Below are 23,715 nucleotides of genomic sequence, written 5' to 3' on the forward strand. Positions count from 1 at the left end.
AGACACCAAACCGGAAGAGTTTTAAAGCTTACACAGTACAGTACTTTAAAACAATCCTGGTCGTGTTGTTCAGTTGAAGGGTTTAGGAAGTAATGTTTAAAAATCGGTTGAGTTATTTAAGCATAATCAGACCAATTCCCACAAAACCACTGCCGATTCTAAAATGAGTCATCAGACTTCTATAGTGTTTAATATATATAAAAAAAAAATACATTGTTATATTTATCATAGTATTGTACTTCGATTTGGGAGGTATCGTCTTTGCCATTCAACCTACAACAATTGTCATAATAAAATTAAAACTAAAATATTGATTTATATTTATTACAAAATGATATGAAGAATGAAAATTTACAAAAATTAGATATGTAACAGTAAACAATCAAGAGCATCTATTATGCACTTCGATGGCAACACTTGCACTTGCCATCAACAACACAATATGCCATACAATGCTAGTCCCTACAGCTCTTCCTCCACTTTATTTGTATCGAATATGGTTACTGTAGTACTTTTCTCAAGTCTTCCCGGAGAGATTAGAATAGATATAACCTAAGAATAAAGTGTTAGCAACTGACAAAGAAATGTATGTACTGGAGCTTCTGCAAGAATTTGTAAGGATGTAGTGTGGTGTGGGTGAGAACATTGTTTATAAAAGTGACATATTCTTGTATAAAATTAACCAGGTAAGAAATGTCGCACATGTTCAGAGCATCAAAATTAATGCTCTTTATTAAAAACCTTACAACTTTATTCACAATTATTTTTTTACAGTACTGTACATTATTCTGTACTGTATGTTGATGTCAAAATGTCTAATTAGAAGCTAACATACTGTGCTTCAATAAAAAATGTTAGTCAGCATTAGAAATAGCAGACATTTGCTTTGTTTTCTAGAATTCAAAATGTGATCAGCAATAAAAAAATTTGAATCCCTTCAAAATTCAAAAATGTGATCAGCAATAACAAAATTTGAATCCCTTAGAAAGTCACTTTGTTAGAAGGCTGTGCATCAAATGTTCCAATATTAGAATATGTAAATCTCTGCACGCACAATATATTACAATACACAAATGTTAAGAACTCAGTATTACAGAATTTGTATGATAAAAATTAGGGCTTAATCTTCAAGACCAGACTGATTACTAAACAAGTGTAGAAACTTTGTGAACAAAAATATATCTTTGATTTCATAAGATGATTATTCTGTATAGACACCAATGATGTGTATGGAGGGGGGGGTATAAAACTGCTCTTTAGGGGTTTACCTATTTGAAAAGGCTCAATGCAAACCTTATAACTAAATTTAAGACATTAATGAGAACCTTTTTACATTACATTTCCTTTTAAAGATTAACAGGAAGTATAAATAAATTTAAGGCTGTCAACATTGGCATTATATGCCAAACAGAAAATGTACCATACGTAATGTCTGGTTTGGTAGTTTGTCACTCTGAATTTGATTATTTTCTAGCCATTTTTTCCATTTATGATTAGTGGTGATGGTCTTTCCTGGTATAAGACAGCTAATTTCGTCTTGGCCTATGAAAATATTGACATTCTATAGTCCTTTGTCACAGAAGAAGTTGCTAGCTCTATAACTCCTCTTGAATGATAGGCATTACTATAACAAGATTAAATAGGATTAGTTTATCTATACGTTGTTTTCTGGCATGGCCTAACTAGCAAAATATCGCCAAATCATCTAAGTTTGTGTGCTTTGCTTTGAGCCCCCAACCATTAAGTAAAAGATCTCTCACCTCTAAAAATGACATCAACAGCAACACTCTTGAATTTTAACATTGCAATGCAAGCCTTTATACCCTATTCACAGATCCTGTATCCACATACCCTTTGTGTCTGCAGACTTTACAACCGTTGGCTTCTAGTGAGCCTGGCAATGCAGCAGCTCACCAGCATTATTTCTTCCTACTTGTAATCCATCTTTTTAAGAGAACCAATATACTCCATCACAATAAGTAAAATTATTATTAATTAAATTTTGTCTTCCAGATGTATGTATGGTATTGAGAAAGCCAGTTATCCATTTGCTCATGGGCCACACACCTGTGGATATGGTATAAATGCTCGTTTAAAAAAAATTAATACAATGCAAGTTTATACAACAAATTTTAATAGTGGGCTAACACACATGTCATCTGTTATCTTCAACTACTTGGTGCACAAGAATGCACTGCCCAACGAATTAAAATGTGCATTATAAATAAAGTGGTAAAACTAATAAATTATATAACAAATTTAAACATTACTCAAGGATAAATAAAAAAAATGTGGGCAACTACCCTATACACCAAGATGTCGATTATCTTACATTTGTCATCACACTTTGTGGGTCATGTATTTGTGACATAGTTGCTCAATGCAGCTTTGGTAACCATCTTCACATTTATTAAACAATTCAAGACTACTATAATTAAAGCTGCATTATGAGGTTTACACTGAAAATATCAATGTCTATTAGTATTACACGTACTGTATAATAACTAAATGTTATTTAAAACAAATAATGATCACAATAATGGGGAACTCACTTTAATCTACTACAGTACAGTATTATCAATGTTACTTGATAAAGCACTAGTACATTTTAGCATCTGGATAATTCACTATCTTATGGCATTACTTAAAATATTTATTCCTATTTAGATCTGTTCAAAATATCCACAATTCCTCAAGTGAAGTGTCCAGGCACTATGAATTAATAGTGGAGTTGGCATGCTTAAGATAACTTGATTCATTAAAACTTTTCATCTATAGAAGAAATAATCTTTGCAAAATAATTTCTCATTAAAACTATGAACACAGTCAAGTTTATGGACACTGATTTTGTCAGTTTTGGAGAAGTATGTACTCACAAAATACACTATCCAAGTGCTTTTGGTCTCATTATGGTACAGTACCTCATTAACTATTGAAATTATTAAACTGACATTAACACTTAAAATTCATCATGTCTGACTAATGCTTCCCCAAAGTCTGTTGCTTGAGAGCCAACAAAAACATCATATTTGTTGAGGATCTCTTCCTTAGTAAGTACTTTGTCGCCATCACTGTCCGCCTCATAAATAAGATGCTTAGCCTCTGCCTCAGAGTGGTTGTAATCTGGTGGAATAATCCACCCTTTCACCTATAAAGAAAATTAGATATTATTAAAATTGACTAATAATGTACAATATTATCCTGATAATTTGAACCATAAAAGCAGACCATCCTTGGGGATACCATACTGTACATTAAAATTTAGGTTCACTTTTATTTTCAAGATGCACTATTTTACTAACTTTTTTTGTACCACAAACAGTACACCTCTTGTAGAGAATAACTCAAAATAATGTTGAAAACACATTTTAAGAACAGAATAAAAAATGGAAAGTAGTTCTTGACATAATATCTGAGCTAATTTCACTTACTTTTAATGAATAGAGCTGTTTATTACTCTCAGATATGTAAATTACACTATACAGCATCTTATTACACAATAAATCATGTCAGGGCTTCTAACAAAAATATGAACTACTGTATATGCATTTGTTTTTATGTTGTTACAGTACAACACTACAGAGGAACCTTGGGTGACAAGAGGCTCCATTTACGAGCATTTCAGGTAACAAGCGAGCCACTCGCAGAACATTTGTCTTGACTGACGAGCTTCTGCTCAGTTAACGAGAAAGCCATATAGTGCTTCCTAGCATTCCCGCTGGTTCTCGCAAATTCTCGGATGCCTCTGACGATGCAAATCAACAAAAAAAATTTAAAGATGCTAATGGTGACTGTTGTAATGTTGCAAAGCATTGATTTTTATTGGTTTAGACAAAAAAAAAAGTGAAAAAAGAACAAATGTCAAAAAGGTTTGTATGTCATGTAGGGTGCTCCATTTTCTATGAAAAAATAAAAATAATCAAATATCATATTGATGTTTTTCAGTGGTGCAATGAATTAATTTTATTTCCATTGTTTTAAATGGGGAAATTCGTTTTGCAAGACGAGCGTTTCACATGACGAGCTCAGTGCTGGAACGGATTAAATTCGTTAACCGAGGCTCCTCTGTATATGGTATTGTTTCATAAAAACATTAGCACTTGTATATTATAGAAACAAGTGGTATGTCATGTCTGTATGAAGTTATGTGCACACCACCACCACCCCACAGATGTAACATCACATGGGGTAAGACATGGAGCATGAACTATAGCGTATCAAGAGAAATCAGTGGCAGAAAAGAAATTTTGTAAAATTGAGATGAGAGCAGTATACTAGGACTCTAGAAATATCTGAAGGTGGAGAAAATACTATAATGCAAATTGGAATAAATGCGAGAAATAATTAAAGCTCCACGAGAGCTGCATGATCAAATCAGTATTCTGGCATAGTAAACAGAGATTAGGGATGAAAGAGCAAAGGCAAGACAGGAGAAATTAGAACAGCGGGAAGTCACAAGTGCGGTGCCACAGGGCTCAGCACCGTGACCAAATTTGTTACCAATATGTGTAACTCGCCTGGCAAAGGAAATACGATTATTCATATTCCTGTTTACGAATGATGCAAAGCTAATAAAGCGTGTTAGAATCGAAGATGATTACAGGGAGATTTGTTTATATTGCAGCATTCATCAGAAAACGGCATTTTTTTTTTTTTTAAATACAGCAACAAAGTAATGGGGAAAGTTTACTACAGGTGCAGTTAGGTTAAAAGTGAAACAAATCCCAAAAACAGAAATTAAGAGACCTGGAAATGTATATACTGTAACTCTAAACCTATCATCTGATAAACACATCAGCAAAAAAAAATCTAGAGCACATGTGAAGTTATCAAATGTGAGTAGCTTGCAGGTACCTACATAAAGAAGCCTTCAGAACACTATATACAACCTACATAAGACCAACACTTCGATATGCAATCCTAGTCTGGAGCCTTTGCCTCAATCAGTACAATCTGAAACTAAAGAAAGTTTACAAGTATAACTATAAATTCAATATAACTGATCCCAGAGTTGAGGGAGGCTTGGTAACAGAGAGAGGCAGAGGGAACTTGCAGCATTTTTCTTCAACCTAACAATCTCCCAAAACATCAACAGACAGAAGACTGCATGCCAAAATCAGCCACAGCCTCAACCTTTGCCGTCATGATTAAAAAACGTACCTCAATACCACTTCAATTTACACAGATGAATTTTGCATCCTAAACAACAATGAACCCTCCCTCACCAGTGCTACATGGCTCCTGCATCATCACCTCAAGCAGGGATGATAGCTCAACCCATCCTCCTAATAGAACGTTGCCTTTTGACGTGTACTCTACCCAAGGTAAAAAATCGTCCTACTAGAAAATGGTGGCAGCTCTCAAAATTGACACTGTCCCATTTTGGGTCTTCTGGTAGGTTAGGTTAAGGACCACTCGAGTACAACAGATTCTTGACATTTGGAAATCTTGGGAGGGCGGGCTGGTTGACTACCTAATCAACTATCAATATTCATAGTAGAATTGTATTTTCTATATATTGTATTTTTATAAATAATAAAAATATTATTGTAATTGTATTTTTCAAATAATAAAGAAACAACGTTGAATGTAATAAAATGCCATTTTCTGGGCGAGCCCCAGAGGCTCCCTGGAGCTATCGGACTGATATGCGATATATTAGTCTGGGGCATTAGTCAATTGGAGTTCAGCCTACCGAGGACCATGAGCCAGAACCTGGCCCCCTCTCAAAAAGGCACAGGGAGCAATGGCCTATGGAAACCCCCATGTGGTTGGGGGGCATTCCATGTGTGCCATCGACCTGGGTTAGGAACCCAGAAAGGTAGGCATAACAAAACAAACCCCATTTGGTAAGAAAATTGCAACCGAAGACCGAACAGAGAGGCAGACCTCTCCCAACACCCAAGGAAACAAGCAAACAGCATACGATGCGCCGCTTATCCGCGCAGCCTTCCCCTCCCCGGGAGAGGGAGGGGAAGAGCTCTGGACCCCTGTGCCTGCTACTCACACCTGCAGTTCAAAGGCCGAGCATCAAAACCAAAACAAAATCACTAACGGGAGCCAGGGACCCTCTGGGTTCACCCAGAAAAAGGTGTTTCATTACATTCAATGCTGGTTATCTGCGGAGAGCCCCGCTGGCTCCCTGGAACTATATAACCAAAGATAAGTGAAAGAAGGACTTACTCAGGAGGCAGTGCCACGTGCTCCTCAGCTTGAAGTCAAGACAACTGGTTGCAACCTGCGACCCAAAACCACACACGAACAACCAGGACCAGGAACGTTGATCAAATAAGGGGGGCCAGGACCCTGTTCGACCTCTAAACCCTTTCAAGACCCCTTTGGTCCCTGTGACCGAAAGTCAGCCTAAGACATGTTGCCGAAGAAAGTAGTCAAAGCAGCAAACTTATGAATGTCATGGGCATGAGGATAGACTGCAGGCTGGCTAGAGTTAATACCCCTGCAGACAACCTGGGAGACCTGAGCCCAGGAAAAGGGAACGAGGGAAACTGGATCAACCCAAAGCACGTCCCCAGCCACTGAGGCCAGGGCGCACAGGTAACAGCGAAGAGCTGCAACCGAACACAACACATGATGCACCCCTGGCCTAACTAACCAAGCATCAATGACCCAAGGGCCCCTCTGGAAAACCGCTGTCTTGTTCTTTGCCAGAAAAGAAGGAGACAGCTGCAACCGAACAAACTGACTACCAGGACCGAAGGAGTAGAAACCTGTGCTGGAGGAGAGCATGAAGCTCACCAACCCGACCCCCAGAGGCCAATGCCAACAGAAACAGCCTTGGAAAAACAATCTTGAACCGAAGGGGCCACCACAAACCGAGGAGGAGAGAGAAAAGAGAGCACCCTGTCTAAGGCCCAGGATGGCTCAGGCGGAGCATGAGCAGGCCGGAGGTGAAACAAAGCACGAGAAAGCTTACGGAATAAGGCGGAAGTGACATCCACCCCAAATGCAAGCTGAAGCAGCTCCGCTAGTGCTGCACAATACAAGGCATCAGTATACTGAAGGAAGACTTGGTGCTAAATGATTATGATGATACTGAAGGAAGACTTGGCGCTAAATGCTAATGTGAATTTTTAAAGCGGATGCTACGACATGCATCATTAGAACATAAGCTTAAATTATTTTAAATGCAGTTCATTAAGCCATTGGAATATGAGTGTTAATCCTGACAAAAAGAATATAGTTTCTTATCTTACCTCTTCCTCGTCCAGATACCCATCTCCATCCTTGTCTCTAAACTCTCTGAACTGGTCTCGTTCATTGCTCACCCACGCTGGCTCAAATTCACTATCGTCACCACGGTACATGTCACCTGGGAAAAGAAAAATCCTATTATAAAAGGAAATCAATGTTGTAACAATATTAGCCTACACTACATCCATACAAATTATCATCATTTGAGTGCAAATAACTTTCCTATCACTTTAATAAACTAAAACATTAAGAAAACTACAATAAAGCTTTATCACAAATCTTGGCTCAAGAACACGTTTAACCCTAAAACTGTCACAAGTATCAACTGATGTACTTACCTACTAGTTAATATAGGGAAGGAGCCCTTTATTCCCCTTCTACTACTGTATCCTTATTGAACATGTTACAGTGTAATTAAACCATTTGTTAACAACTAATTTAATTGACATCTGAAGTCTTTATTGCATCTAGGCTTAAAGTTGTGTATAAAGTCTCTTCCACCACCACTTTCAGTACATTTCACTTTTTGACCACCCAAACAAGGGTACAAATAATTCCTTACATTTCCAGCTTACATTTATGTCCTCTCGTTCTACTTATGTACTTTCAATTTAAAGGGGTCCCTCATGTATCTTGTATATTCCCCTCAGTAACTTTTATGTTGTGATCATGCCTCCTATGTTTCTTCTCTCCTTCAGAGTTGAGAAATCAAGCTCCCTTAACCTATCTTCTGACACTAGCACTAATATTGTTGCATACCAATGTACTTTCTCAATATTGGTTTTATACTTCTCAAGGAACAGAGTCCAGGTCAGTGCTGCACATTCCAGTATTGTTCTAACAATGGCTGGGTGGATTGCTTTGAAAAGTCTTACTTTAGATTTCTGAATAACACTAATGTTTGCCAACATTCCATATGCTGCCTCTGTAAACAATTATCAGCTGATGGGTGGTCATCACAGGTCACTGGTGGTGGCCAGGTTCGCATTGTAAAGAGTAAACAATGTCTTGGCACGTTTAAAGACAAAGAAAGAGACAAGGTATCAGGAAACACAAAGACAATGGAAAGGCTGATATGGAGAAAGTGAATATCTAAATATTGTATGGTCATTACAGCAGCTCTTTTTAGTGATCAATATTAGGAATGTGGCTAGAAATGACCAGCTCCACTTTCCCACATTTTAAAACACTCGTTCCAATTCTCACATTTATGTACTTCAGCACACCTTCGTTGACACATGAAATTTAGTTCTTTTTCATCATAAAATTAAACTAATTTCTAGATTCCCTTGCTTTAATTTTCCATGGGACTAACATGGAATAGGGTAGATCTATTTGTGTAAAACACTGAAAATAACACAATTTAAATAAAGAACTTACCAATGTATTCTTCCAAGGAAATTTTTCCATCTTTGTCTTTATCAATATCTTCCATTGTTTCCGTCACCACAATGCCCTGCATGTGCTTGGCTTCTTCTGGATGAAGGAAATCCGTAAACTCTTCAAGTACGAGAGCACCATCATTATCTTTGTCTGCCATTTCCCATCGACGCTGATCTCGCTTCATCATTTCAGAATACGTCATGCCTTCAGCATAATCATCAACCTCAGATGGGTCCATGTCTGGAAACAAAGATAATAATTACAATTTATTACTTTTGAAGACCGAAAATAGGTCTGTCAAAACAGGAACCTACAACTGTACTGCTGAACCAATTTTAGTTCAAATGACTCCTCACTGCCTCAGACACAAATTCATGACTAAACTATAATGTAAGGTCTCCCATTTACCTGTAGTTACACTATAGTGTATTATTAGCCTATGAATTACTCAATCCTGTCTGAACCTCTAATTAAAAGACCTTTTAAAAAGTATGTACAGATAAATTAAAATAGAATATTTAGAGATATAATAACTAATTAATGTCACAGACAATGTTATGTTTCTTATTCAGAGCAGTGACCAAGTCTAGCCAACTTTATAAGATATAGCAATACAGGTGGTACTGAAAAGGAAAATCTGGAAATAAAATGACAAAAAAATACTTACTATCCATAAAGCCATAAACCATGACCTTGTAATCTGACCAGTATAGAGTTTCTTTATTCTCTGGGTTGTTGACATTCCACTGCCTCTTCACATCCTCCTTAATATAGCGACCTTGAGTGTACTCTATCCATTCTTTTAGTTCCGTCTCTGTCACTTTGCCATCATGGTCAAGGTCAATCTTATCAACTATTTTGCTGAAATTGAAAAGAATTATATACAGAATTTTAAATATGTAATAATTTTTTAATATACTGTACTGTACTGTAATACCATCAATATACTGTAGTTAAAATGTTGAATGATCAGTTCATTAAAAGCTATACTGTGTTATACAAATTCTATACAAATAAAATACTGTGAAGAAAAAAAAAAAAAAGAGGAGATAGTGGAAGTTATGGGCAATGGCAACAAACCACTCAGACTTGCTGGACACAAATATGCGTGCTACTCTTTCATCAAAAGTAAAGAGTAACTGGAAGTAGAAAAAGATGAAGAAAGGAAGGACAATCTGAGATCGTAAAAGTAACAAGGTTGTATAAACATACTGTACCTCAATCTATCTTTACTTTCTTCCGGCGTAAGCTGATCAAAAGTCCGAGCCTCATCTTCTCCCAAGAAAGCTTCATGGTCGTAGTCTACATTGTGTTCATCATTTACAAAGTGTTCTTCATCACTAAGTTTTTCCTGTTGATGTGATATGATTTTTGAGTCAAGACCCCATATATCCCCCAACACAATAGCATGCACACTGGAATAAATTAACTGTGAAGGTAGTGTATGCCAAAACTAGCAGAACCTTCATGTTATATGAGAAACAACGGGAACACATGACACCATGAGAATAGATCTCATCCAGTAACTACACTTCTCAATACACACATAAACCACAATAGCACTTTTCACTTTTACACTTTTCAAATTGCACTGCTTGATACTAAAAAAAAAATAAAAAATAAAAATAAAGACTGAATGCAAGGGTGTTCTGGCATGTAGCTGCTGGAATTCTAATGCGAGGTCATGACGATGGGAATATGCAAGAGGTAAGTAAGAGGAGAAATTTACAATAAAGTGGAGAAATCCTCCAGAGTTGGCGAGTTGGTGAGAGCAACTTTCATAACACCAAACTGTTCACTGGGGTCACAAATCCAATCACTCCAGCAACAAATGCTAAACTGGAGAATATCAAGACAGCCTCCAAGAATCTAAACAAGGATATTCAAAATGATGTATACCATGTATGTACGACCAATTCTAAGGATGCAGCACTGGTGTTGAAATTATTCTTTATGGAAAAAGCCGATCTCTTTAAGAAGCAGAAGCCCATTTCACTAGGGCTGGATGGTAGTGCAAGTCTTGCTTCTTGCAGGTTGGCATTCAATCCCTGACCATCCAAGTGGTTGGACACCATTCCCTCCCTTTGTCCTATCCCAAATCATTATTCTCAGCCCTTCCAAGGGCTATATAGTCCTGATGGCTTAGCACTTTCTCCTGACAATTACTTTATCTACCTCATTTCATTTGGTGGGAGAAAATAGCTAGAGAGTCCAATCTTAAGAGTAACTCCAAAAACTCTGCTAGACAAGGTCTACTTACACTATGTACTCTTGATTTTTTCTCTTCATCAGCAGGTTTTCCCATGACAGCCACTACAAACAATAAACAAAGCAGTGTGTGTCGCGCCATTCTGTCCCTTAACACAATTCTCAAAGCCTGTGGATTAAGAAAACGTTAATGCACAGAATACACTGAAACACAGTACGATATTGATATTTTTAAGTAAGCAGACAAAATTATGAACAATTATACTAAAGGTTTATGTAAAAGTTTAAGAGAATATTTAATTCAAAATTGGAGCAACCACAAATCATATTGGTCCACTATCTTCTTGAGATGATTTCGGGGCTTTTTAGTGTCCCCGCGGCCCGGTCCTCGACCAGGCCTCCACCCCCAGGAAGCAGCCCGTGACAGCTGACTAACACCCAGGTACCTATTTACTGCTAGGTAACAGAGGCATAGGGTGAAAGAAACTCTGCCCATTGTTTCTCGCCGGCGCCTGGGATCGAACCCAGGACCACAGGATCACAAGTCCAGCGTGCTGTCCGTTCCCGGCACTATGTGGCAAACAATGCATACACTAACAAAAAAATTTCACAAAATAATTCTTTGTTAATTAAGGTATAATTTCAAAAGAAAAAATCAAACAATTACTATACAAAAAAAAAGAGGCAAATTCCAAGGTAAGTAAATGGTGAATGGCCCGCCAGCTGTCAGGATCAGAAATGAATATTAGTAACTCTACCACACATTATGTACAAGGTCATTGGTTACACATTACAGTCTATGTTTGAATTTAGATCTGTAGTTAGGTACTCTTAGCCACTTACAATATTCACCACCAAACATTATGGTACAGTATATGTACATAGTTATATTATATTATTTTATATTATTATATTTATATATATATATATATATATATATATATATATATATATATATATATATATATATATATATATATATATATATATATATATATATATAAATGATTGAATATAGTTCAAGGCAAGGCCTCTGATTCCTTAATCACCATCACCTAGGGCCTGACAGCTGAATGAATAGCACTTCAACTTCTTAGTCCCGAGGTTCTGGGTTCAATCCTGGCGGAGGCGGATATATATATATATATATATATATATATATATATATATATTATATATATATGTCATACCTAGTAGCCAGAATGCACTTCTCAGCCTACTATGCAAGGCCCGATTTGCCTAATAAGCCAAGTTTTCCTGAATTAATATATTTTCTCTATTTTTTTTCTTATGAAATGATAAAGCTACCCATTTCATTATGTATGAGGTTAATTTTTTTTTATTGGAGTTAAAATTAACGTAGATATATGACCGAACCTAACCAACCCTACCTAACCTAACCTATCTTTATAGGTTAGGTTAGGTTAGGTAGCCGAAAAAACTAGGTTAGGTTAGGTAGTCGAAAAACAATTAATTCATGAAAACTTGGCTTATTAGGCAAATCGGGCCTTGCATAGTAGGCTGAGAAGTGCGTTCTGGCTACTAGGTACGACATATATATATATATATATATATATATATATATATATATATATATATATATATATATATATATATATATATATATATATATATATATATATTATATTATATATATATATATATATATGAGCGTATCTATACTGTATACCTAACCACAGGAGGAAATCTCAAGGCACTGGATTAAAAACTATGTAATCAGTGCTATTATCTGCTATCTATGGTTAGGTTAGGTTAATATTACTTTAGACTGAGGTTGAGGTTTGGTTAGGTTAGATTTCATTACGTTTGGTTATGTTAATACAATGTAATATTGTCCAAAATATGAAATATTCGAAAACTATTTAAGTTTTTCCTTGAATTTCGTTGACAGAAAACCATATTCTTCACTTTTAATATAAATGTGTTCGGGATATACTTTTTATGTATTGGTAGCAGCACATTGCTGCTACACATAACACCTAAGCTTGTTATAAAAAAAATAACAAACGATTTACAAAAGTTATAACTTGCGAATATTCTCAGTTTAGAACAAAGGTTCACTTCCCAGTATACAAGCAGACTATTACTGAACCCGTAATATGTAACAATCAGACCATCATAAATATGTAGATCACTATCCAGGTGGTTTGGCGCTGGAGAAGTTCTCTCTTCTAATGAACAGGAAGCCGACGTCTTGTCAAAGGTCCCCCCCATGACCTTAACTCTGTAACCCTTCATACAGATTTGCGAAGCGGCATATAGTAGTGTACCAAAGCTTAAGCAAATAATATTAAATAGCAGTAAATAATCTAGAACGGGGCAAACCCATATATTAATTTTCAAACCCATATAACACTAGGCCTCGTTTTCCCAAATCCTCATTTCTAATGGTATTCAACTTTTTTATAATGGGTAAAACTGTCCTTCTCAATTTACCAAATAAGTGGAGAGTTGTGGGTGGTTAGGGAAGGCACGTGGTGAGGCGGCAGACCGTGCCCGAGGCGGTGGTAGACTGAACACCCAAACACCACCCAGCCTAACAGGTTGTACAAGTTCCCTCCTCCTGCTCCCCCACCGTCACCACGAGGGGAGACGGGCACGTCACCCTCAGGGGGGGAGGGGCGGGAAGGTGGTCTTGCCAACTTGAATGTATAATTTAATTTCACTTTAATGCAAATACAGCATTATACAGTAATTAAATATCAATGATTATATCCAGAGTCTAGACCCACCGGCTGCCATATTGTAATTGATAAAACATTAATGATGTAAGTTAAAACTTAAAACTAGTATATATCATATTAGTTGTCGTGTAGGGAATACAATACAATAATTTGATCTATGACATCCCACCTGTGTAAAAAAAATAGGTATGTAATCAGCGACTGCCCCAAGGGAAGCACGACGCGGCACCTAGCCTGGGCTTCTAACCTCCATTCACTCAAAGATATCTGAACTTTGCTAGTGCAGGCTATAGTAGATTCGACTTGCATCTTATTTATCACAGACCATCCTTCGAGATGGGATATTATGCGAACCTAGCTCTTAACCTCAATTTACCTGAATATACCTGTGGCTTCGACGAGAACAGGAAGCCGACGTCTTGTCAAAGGTCCCCCCATGACCTTAACTCTGTAACCCTTCATACAGATTTGCGAAGCGGCATATAGTAGTGTACCAAAGCTTAAGCAAATAATATTAAATAGCAGTAAATAATATTTAGCGCTGTCCACGACCGATTAGACAATAGTTCAATTCCCGAACAGGGCGAGACGTTTGAGAATGTCTCCTAGAAAGTAAATAGGTACATGGTACTCGGGAGTTAGGAAACTATTGTGGGTAGCATCTTGAGAAAAAGTCTGGCAAACGGGGAACACCTCAATGCCTGTTAAAGTCAAGTTTCCTGTCCCCAACAATGGAAAACCAAATAAGTGATGACGTGGACAAGGATAAGGGAAAATCAACAGAAAACGGAGAGCGGGGGAGCGATGGTGGGGGAAGAGAGCGCGATAAACACTCAGGCCATAAATCATTAATTTCAGTCTTTTGTAAAATCTTTTATTCAGTCTAACACCTTTTTTAAATTATATAAATAATTTAGCAATACTTCATCAAAGTCACTTTAAAACAAACTGTCTTTATTCAGCCAATATGACACGAGATAGGCGCAAGAGTGGCCGAAGGGGGGGTTGGAGAGGGAGCCGCCACGTCACACACGATGACGTGGAATGCGTCGAAACGTTCCCATATAAATATAGTTTAAATAAAGTTTCTTCAGCCCTGGCATTTTTTCCTAGATTGAAGTAACATGATAAAAGTATCTTGGAACAAACTTTATTAATGAATGCTGTAGATTAATCTAGAAGACGGTGGTTGGGGGGTAGACATTTGAGGAGGAGGCTGCTGGAGGTGACGTGGTTGATGAAAGAAACACGCCTCCTCCAAGCAGGCTGCAGGAACACTCGTGCAACAAGACAACTTTATTATTTATGCCATACTATCCTGTGAGCATTAGCTGCTGGGTTACCGATCAATGTATCAGTAGCTGGCCTAGGGCGATGTGCATCATACCGAACCTATGAACGGGTTCAAGAACTGGTAGTGAACTAACGATAAGCATGGATATTACACTAAATGTAACGGACACATTGGGAAACGAAGCGTAACAAGCCACAATATAGGACGCAAAACACATGATTTTTCCCACATTGGGGAAAATCTGTGGGATTCCTCATCTTCCGAAGCTGTCAGTGATAAGACAATATTCAGTTTAAGGCCTATCAACCTCTGCAGGGTCATTCTGTCTATGCATACCCTTGTCTATAGGCATCTGTCCAATCCATAAACTGAATGAACTATATATTAGACTTCATACACGGTAGTATAGTTCCCGCTGTCGAACATAGGAAGATTCTCAGGCTTACTGAAGACCCCCCTAAACCTAGACCATTACTGAACACCGCCCCCCCCCCCCTAAACCTAGACCAACGACTAATACTCCCCACAACCCGCCTAACGGCTGTACCTAATTACTTCTAGGGAAATAGACATGGGTAAAGAAACGTGGACAAATATCTGGTCTGGCGCGGGAATCGAACCTCCAACCATATGGCTACAAGTCGACAGTGTTGACACCACTGCGCTTTTGGAATACTGTAAATACCTTTCATTCTTAACTTCAGTAAGAGAACTTCCTTAATTAACCAGTTCTAGGTTATCCTTTGTTCAGTCGAAACCGTCATCCTTTAACCTTTCATGGCCTATATATTAAATATATGAATAATGGAAACTACAGTAGGGTTATATTGGCCCATATTAAGTAGCTCCAATTTATATCCACTCAAACACATCGTTTGCAAGTATCGAGCGATAAAAAAATAATATATTATCTATAATATATATAAATTATATATGTATTAATATACGAAAGTACTTAAGGTAATTCCTGTTTCAATTTTTCCTCCGTGGTCTGACACATTTTTCATCACGTTAATTTTCGTGATTTACACACACAAAACTGACCAATATCGTGTTTCAAACGCATTATGGCCAAGAAAGTTGGCTATCTGTGAACGTTGAATAAAGCAGCGTTATTATTCTAGCCTTCGTACTGTAATTTCGTATAAATTATTGTCAGAGAATATTAACCGCAACAGGAGAAACTTTATGATTTAGTAAGTATGGTCGATTTTTTCTTCAGCAAATAAAGAATTAGCCCAAGTTCCAGGATTCGGTACTATGGATTTTTTTCCTTTGAAACAAATAGCAACTAGAGCACTTTCTCTACAGCCTTGCAACACCCCAGTGGGCACAATATCCCAAGAGCAACGCAAATTCAACGTTATAAGCTTTGATTCAACGTCATTAACATTGAAAACGTTGATTCACCGTCGAACCAACGCCACTGGTGGATATTGCTCTCATTAGGATATGAATGGGCAAAGAAAAGGTAACATGGCCACAAAAGGGGCGAGGGTGGGTGTAGGAGGTGCCAGCGGGCAGGGAAGGCGGTGCCTGTGCGGGGGGGGGGGGAAGGAGCGGGAAGTGACGTATGTAGCTCCACGTTGGCACTAACCAAGTTGGAACTATGCGGCTGGCACTCTGGGTGAAGCAGAGGAGTCCGCCTGGGTCTTGGGGACAACCTTGACGCCTCACTCAAGTCCCAATGCGGGTCATCTATACACTAGCATGTGTTAGTTTAATGCTTCGAATATATGAATGGTTTTATCTTCAATGATGACATAAAAGAAATTTACATTGAAAAATTGCAAGGGTTGTACTAATTAATAGGAGAACAAAGTTTGCTAAGGTTACCTGGAAAGTTGATAGGCCTGACAACAGTCAGAGATATTAACATTTACCAACTCTTAAATTTACGTTATCTTTGTGGGTGCAAAGTATGGAAATATTTTACAAACAATGTATTTTTGACGAATAGTGTTTTCCATAACAGTCTCTCAGTAGTGGTTAAGGCGTTCTCAATCTCCGTAAAATTCGGCAACTTTGCTGTCGTTTCCATCCCATAGGTCAAAGACGAATTCTTGCTGTTACAGATTATTTTCCTTTGGCCACCTTCTTTGCGTCCATAACCCCCCAAAAGGCACAATATCCAGGAGTAACGTTAACCGAGGATGCCGGCTGCAAGTGTATTTATTGTACCAGGGTATAGATTCACTTATTATGTAACAAAATCTGTAGTCTACTTTACCACGAGGTCAACTATTTATATTAACCAGGGCTGGCTACCTTGAAGTGTAATATTCTAGGCCAAATAGACTTGGGATGGGTCGTTAACACAGCACACAAGCTTGGAAAGAAGCGTTCCAAGTTCTAATACCAGTGCCTAAGGTCCTGGATGTGTTGTTATTGCTTAGAGTCCGGGTAGACAAACTGATTTCCTAAAAATACATATCGATGACGGTCCAATAGGCTAATGCGCCAGTGGAACTACTAACAAAGGATCCCGGTAGAAGTTAGGTTCGTTATATCGACCAATAATCGGGAATTCCAAGTTCGTATCCCGGCTGGGACAGAAATGTTAGGTGTTGTTGTGAAGTTAGCTTGTTGTGGGGTTGAATCTTGGGAAGGGTCAGAAAACTGACCTTGAGGGGAATCTCGATACAAGCCTGACATTTATATATATACACTGGCTGCCTGCCCACAGACACAAACTATTATTATTACACGTCTCATCCCAATGACGTATTCTGAAAGCTGACAAGTATATTTGTTATATTTTTGAGAGTACAGTATAAAGAAACTCGCTGTGGTGCCTATAGCAGTGTAGAAAACTAATCTTACGTGAACATATTTTCTATGATAACGATTTGTTGGGCAAGACTGTTTATAGGCAGTTCCGATAGTTATAAAATATAAACAAAATCAGACTATAAGACTTGACTTGGAAAGACTTGGGTAAATACTTATTATTATTAACATCTTTATTGACAAAACTAATCACAATTTTGCCTAATCTGAGGATTTCGATTAAGTCTTATTAAAGTGAGGATAATGCTGGTATTCACTGTCACGCGTAAATACTGGTTCGGTAACAGGGTTGTTGATTTGTGGAACCAATTACCGCGTCACGTGGTGGAGGTGGGGTCCCTCGATTGTTTCAAACGTGGGTTGGACATGTATATGAGTGGGATTGGTGGTTATAAATAGGCGCTGCCTCGTATGGGCCAATAGGCCTTCTGCAGTTACCTTGTTTTTATGTTCTTATGAATACGGCTAGGCTAAAACATGTACCATAAGCGACCAACATATTATCATTGTTATGCACTGCTAGATTAGTAAAGTCGCATTTGTACATGTAAGGGTGGAATAAGTAAGCTAGCCTTAACCAAAAAGGCCAAACACTCGTTAGGTTAAGCAAGGTTTTGTCTTTTTTATTTTGTTTATTGTGCATCCTATGCTGAACTTGTGAGCGGTGATGTAAATGTTAGAGGAACATGATTCGTCTGCATAGATGAAAGACAAACAATGCAAGTCCTTGTACGCCAAACACAGCAACGTTTGATGGAGCAAAACGGGATAGCAAAGAAACGAGTTTATTGTAATAAGAGTAACTCAAATAGAAGGTAAACCCTTAAGCTGAATTTTTAAACGTGGATTTGAAACGAAACTTTGAAAAGCATTAATAAACTCTCGGGTACCAATCACGCATGCATGGTGAAGATACCAGTCCCCCCTCCAGGGACTCCAGGGGCAGCCGGCGGGAACCCATCTCGGGCCACGGGTGTGTCATGGTCAAAGAAATACATACTCATTTTCTGTGTGATATTTATGGATTCCATTACACCAATCTATGAAGAATTTCAAGTCAGGGTTTGTATTGAAGTTCAGTACTGTACTGTACTATATGGTACAAGGTTTCTGTAAGAGTACAGCGTGTTTATATTCAGCATGTTTGGTATTTGAAGAGAAATTTTGAACTTGTCTGAAGACATTTTGTTACATACAGTAGTTCTGTTGGCTGATTTTTTGCTGGGCAATTTCAATTTTGCTGATTTTTTGCTGGCAATGAGGTGTTTGATAGTTAAGTCCCACAAACAGATACCTTAAGTAAGACAGGGATAAATTAATGAATAATAGTGATAAGAGCTGAGGGACAATTTGTTAGTTGTGTGGACAGATGCCCAAACATCTCATCCTGTCCAATAATCGAACTCAGATCCAACTAGTTGTGAGCCAACCATTGCACTACACATCATAAGAGTAGAAATTCTATAGTGCTGATGTTTAAGGCCAGTTAGGAATTAATTTTGCCCCAAGTGAGTAGATTAAGACACTTACCATGAGTAAATGCTATGCCAGTATGGCTAAATACTAGCTTAGTGCCTTCTGAATAATGCCATTACTGTAACTTTTAAGATCTGAAGCTAAATTAGCAGGATCTTAGTACACAAATGTTTAAATTTACAAGGCAAATGTGTAGCTGTTTGAATATACTATACACTGTATTTTTTTTAATATTTTAATAATAGATATGATATCAGTTTGTAATTATTTACATAAGCTGTATCATCACCTTTGTGCAATGGAATTATTCTTGCCCCCCCCCCCCCATTTCTTTTGTAAGTCTACATATCTCCATCAGTTCTTATTATCACCATCCATCCATCATACTATAGCAACCCTGCCATGACCTGAACTCTAAGAGTAGCATTTTGCCTACATTTTTAATTACTGCACCCTGATTAAATTTGACTAATTGCATTAAATTCCAAATTATTGCAAATTCTCAATGAAATGTATACCTCAACCACTTATTTTAATACTTTAAGACTGTTTACACTGTATCGTATAAGTTAAAAATATAGCACAGTGGTCAGTGTAGCCGGTTCACAACTGATAGGTCCTGGGTTCAATTCTCATGGCAGGATACACACATTTGGACACTTCCTTTTACCCAATTCTTTTACAGTATTTATCTAGCAGAAAATAGGTACCCAGGAGTTATGGAACTGTTACCAGTTACATCGTGGGAAAGGTCAGTAGTTGGCCTAGGAGACCTTGATAATCCTAACAGGCTTCGTGTCCTTAACAGTGAGAACCAAATCACTGCAAATTATCAAATACCTAAACCACCGTACAACCTCAGTTCTACAAACTGTATGGGACCAACCCCATTTCATTGCAGTGAGGGATTCATTGCAACTGAAGATGCTCGCACAGGTGCATTTCCCATGCTTTGTGAGCTAATTTCACTTGGCAAAATTTTTATTTCAACCTATAATATACATAATAGACTACCAAATAAACATGCCTGTAAAGAAATTTAACATCTAGCTCATTTTGCACGTCCCTAGCCTCAAAATTCATTTTCAAAAGGTAGCAGGGCCATATCTGAGTAAACAAAAACCTTGCCTACTCAAAATAAAAACACCATAGAATTTGGTTTTAAATATTCTCAATAGTTTTCCCAAGATTAGTTGTTTCTTGTGGAATTGAATCCGTCTACAAAAGTCATCAAAAATGTGATTAGAGCCATATTAAAAGTGTTACTATTCATACTATAATATTTCACATGCTCTACAGGCCAATTGCAACGAGTGTAATATTAATTTCAACCTGTCATATGAAGGACAGTTTCAAAGAGAACCTGTCTGTAAAGAGATTTAACTAAGTACATCTAGCATATTTCCAATGCCCAAGCCTTGAAACCTTACTTTCAAAGAAAAAAGGATCCATAATTGTGAATGAAAACTGGGGGAGTCTCAAAATTAAAATGAATCATAGAATTTGGTTTTAAATATGCCCAATGGTTTTCCCAGGGCCCTTTACTATTCCTTGTAATATTGTGCCCATGTACAAAATAATTGTGCTTATTAGAAAATACTTGAATAAGAACATACAAAGTGATACCAATGTACTTTGATCAGTTCAGCAATTTAAAGAAACTCTTAAGGTATCAACAGTGAGTTCAATAATTTGCTGGCACACCAGTAGTAGTCCAAATATTTTGAGAAATCCAAATATTTAACATCATTCAGAACTGTTAAAAACTGAACGGTTCTCTCTTGTTACTCTTGCCTACAATGCAAATGAAGAGCAAGTTTTCTCACTAATGGACAAAGCAAGTGGACAAAGGAAAGGAACAACTTGACTCAATTTTCAGATAGGGATTTTAATTGTATAATACATATTCTGTACAGCCAAACTTTATGTAGTCTTTCTTTCTATCTTCAAGAGCAACTAACAAATGCCTCTGTAATTTGCATCTCTGCCTGGCTAATGATAGATAATATGTAAATCAATACATTTCATTCAGAATTTAATAACTTGTACAGTGATTTTTGAAGCATGTACTGTACACTAGATATACAAGAGGTCTTACATTCTTGTAAAGCCATTAGCACGCATAGCATTTTGGGCAAGTCCTTAATCCTAATTCTCTCCAGAATATAACCCGCCAAATCGTTTAACAACAAGGTACCTATTCACTGCTGGGTGATCAGAGGCTACAGTTAAGGACTGGTGCCTCCCCGGCCAGGATACAAACCCAGGCCAAAGCGATCGCAAAGTGCTGGGCGAGTGTCTTACCACTGTGCCAAGGGGACATCTGTATAGTATATATACATTATTCAGTACTGTACTTGTATTGTATACTGTACTTACCTTGAATACTCATATATACTCACATTGTATTAATGTGATTTGGTAAATATATACTACGTTATTAATACAGATGTTCACCTCTCCAAAATACTATCTTTTTTTTCCATTTTTCTTTTTTAATTCAAATAAAACTAAGTTAGGCAGTGCCATTTCTTTGATGGAAAGAAATGGCATTAACCAATTTACCGAGTTGAGTTTTATGTTACAACAAATATTTTAGTAGAGAGAACAAGGTACATTCCTGTAGAAAGTGCCTTATCAGATTCTAATGGCTATGTAGGCTAATATTAGAAGCTAGCTCAAAGACCAGAATATTCCCACAGAAGCCTTTCCTTGAGTCAGGCTACAAGAGTAGAAAGCTTCTGAAATCAGTCATGAGTAAACTGCTGACAATTTATACAGGGGGTTCACAAATATTCACCCCATTATAAGCCTTAATAAATTCATTATAGTTTTTAAAATGGTTTGCAGTAATAAGAATTTTTATTTAGCAGGCCATCCACTATGTGCACAATGATGACAGTACTGTACAAGAAACAGCAATGTGTGTGCTGTGGCTGTAGGAAACCAAATCTCCAATTACTGTACAGACATTTTTGGGAAAGATATAAGAAAACTCCACCAATAAAGCAATCACTTTGGCAATGGCTGAAACAATTTCTAGAACTAGCAGCATCCTACTTCAGAAAGGAGCTAGTAGGCCTAGTGTATCTGACTATAGGATAGCAGTTCATGATGTGTTTATCTGAAACCCTTCAAAAAACGAAACAAAAACATCTACCAAGGAAGCCAAGAACGGCACATCCTGTGTTCAACAGTGCATAATGTGGCTTACAAGAGATTGAAACTTATGTATACAAAGTAACAAACCTTGCAGAAACATAAGTTTCTGATGTTTCAAATAACAATTTCTGACAAATGTCAACAAATAACTTTCGATAAGAATGACCATGTTTTTCACTATCTTTTTCGGCGATGAAGCGAAATTCTATCTGTCCAGTAAAATCAACAGACACACGTGCCCATCTCAATGCATTAGGCAAGATGGCCTAGCCCAAGGCCTCCTTGTTCCCCGAATGTCATGTCTCTAGATTTCTTGTTTATGGGGCTGCATAGAGGACAGTGTATGCAATTAATAATATCACAAAATTAAAACATCAGATTGGAGAGACATTAGCTTCCATCACACGAAACATGATGCTTCTTAATATTTTGAACAAAATCCTTTATTATCTTTTATGTTATGCATGCTACTTATGGGGATCATGTGGCAGTTTATAGAATTCTGGTTAAGTGGTACAATAGTGTACTTGATTAAAACAAGTCTTCAGTGTGTTATTGTTGCCTATTATTTTAAGATACCTCCTATAACAATTTATTAAGGCTTATAATGGGGTGATTAATTCCTAGACACCCTGTACATTAAACTGCTCAGGAAATTATTAATTTATCAATCATGCATTCATTATTCAATTCAAAAGATATATTCCTCAAATCTAGGGTTCTCAATCATGCAGTCATTCACTATTAGCCACATATTTACAATTTCCTATTAGTCACATTTTGTTATCACCTATTAATGGTATATATCTGGTAATTCCCTCTTAATTACTATCGTTACTTCTAAATCACACACATTTGCTCAGGACCTCTCAGCTGGACACAGCACTCACTCAACTCACAAACACTACACACAGCCACCAGGAAGCACATAATATATCGCCCAGTCATGGAACTAATTGGCCAATAATCGCTTTTTTTGGCTTCACTTACCCTCGGGCAGTCAATAATGATGATAACTTTTTTTTCTCTCAGTTCGGCGTGTCAGACTCAGCAGACGCCCAGTTTCAACTTTTGTTTACTTCTAGGTTCCAACTCACCACTCGCACCACTAGCCAATCAGAGCTCGCATTACAAGTATTTGGCCAATGACGAGAGCGTTTAGTAATAGTTGACCAATCGCGTAGCGATAGACATTCTGTTATCCAATCAGCGAATAAGTTGAAAAAGAGCTGGAAAATAAGTATTTGCATAAAAATTATATATTTTCTTAGAAGACTTAATTATTCATCAGTACAAGGCACATCGTAGGCCTGTGTGATATAGATACCAGCGTACACGTCCACACCTAACAGACATAATTAAATAATAGTTCGGTCTTGAGGAGCGGGTGGGGCCTTCCATATAAGCCGTGTATATAATAGAAATAGAAATTATTTATGTACCTATCTCCTCTATCTTTCTCTTCTCTTCTCTTCTCTTCTCTTC

At 37.4% G+C, this 23,715-nt stretch overlaps 1 protein-coding gene across 2 annotated transcripts; it reads right to left on the minus strand.

Annotated features, from left to right (window-relative positions):
- Positions 1-308: 308 nt before the first annotated feature.
- On the minus strand, positions 309-23,355 carry scf (Calumenin scf). Of its 2 annotated transcripts, XM_045756251.2 has the most exons (8): positions 23,221-23,340; positions 13,261-13,466; positions 10,856-10,972; positions 9,813-9,946; positions 9,263-9,456; positions 8,593-8,835; positions 7,215-7,330; positions 309-3,148 (listed from the first exon to the last, which is right to left on the minus strand). In XM_045756251.2, exons 3-8 carry the CDS (start codon positions 10,943-10,945, stop codon positions 2,960-2,962), a joined length of 966 nt encoding a protein of 321 aa, XP_045612207.1. In that variant the 5' UTR covers positions 10,946-10,972; positions 13,261-13,466; positions 23,221-23,340; the 3' UTR covers positions 309-2,959. The 2 variants fall into 2 exon arrangements, with proteins under 2 accessions (XP_045612207.1, XP_045612206.1); XM_045756250.2 differs by lacking the exon at positions 13,261-13,466 and having other exon boundaries at positions 23,221-23,355.
- Positions 23,356-23,715: the final 360 nt, after the last annotated feature.

The sequence above is a fragment of the Procambarus clarkii genome, chromosome 60, assembly GCF_040958095.1.
Source record: "Procambarus clarkii isolate CNS0578487 chromosome 60, FALCON_Pclarkii_2.0, whole genome shotgun sequence".
In the NCBI taxonomy this organism is placed as follows: Eukaryota; Metazoa; Arthropoda; class Malacostraca; order Decapoda; family Cambaridae; genus Procambarus; species Procambarus clarkii.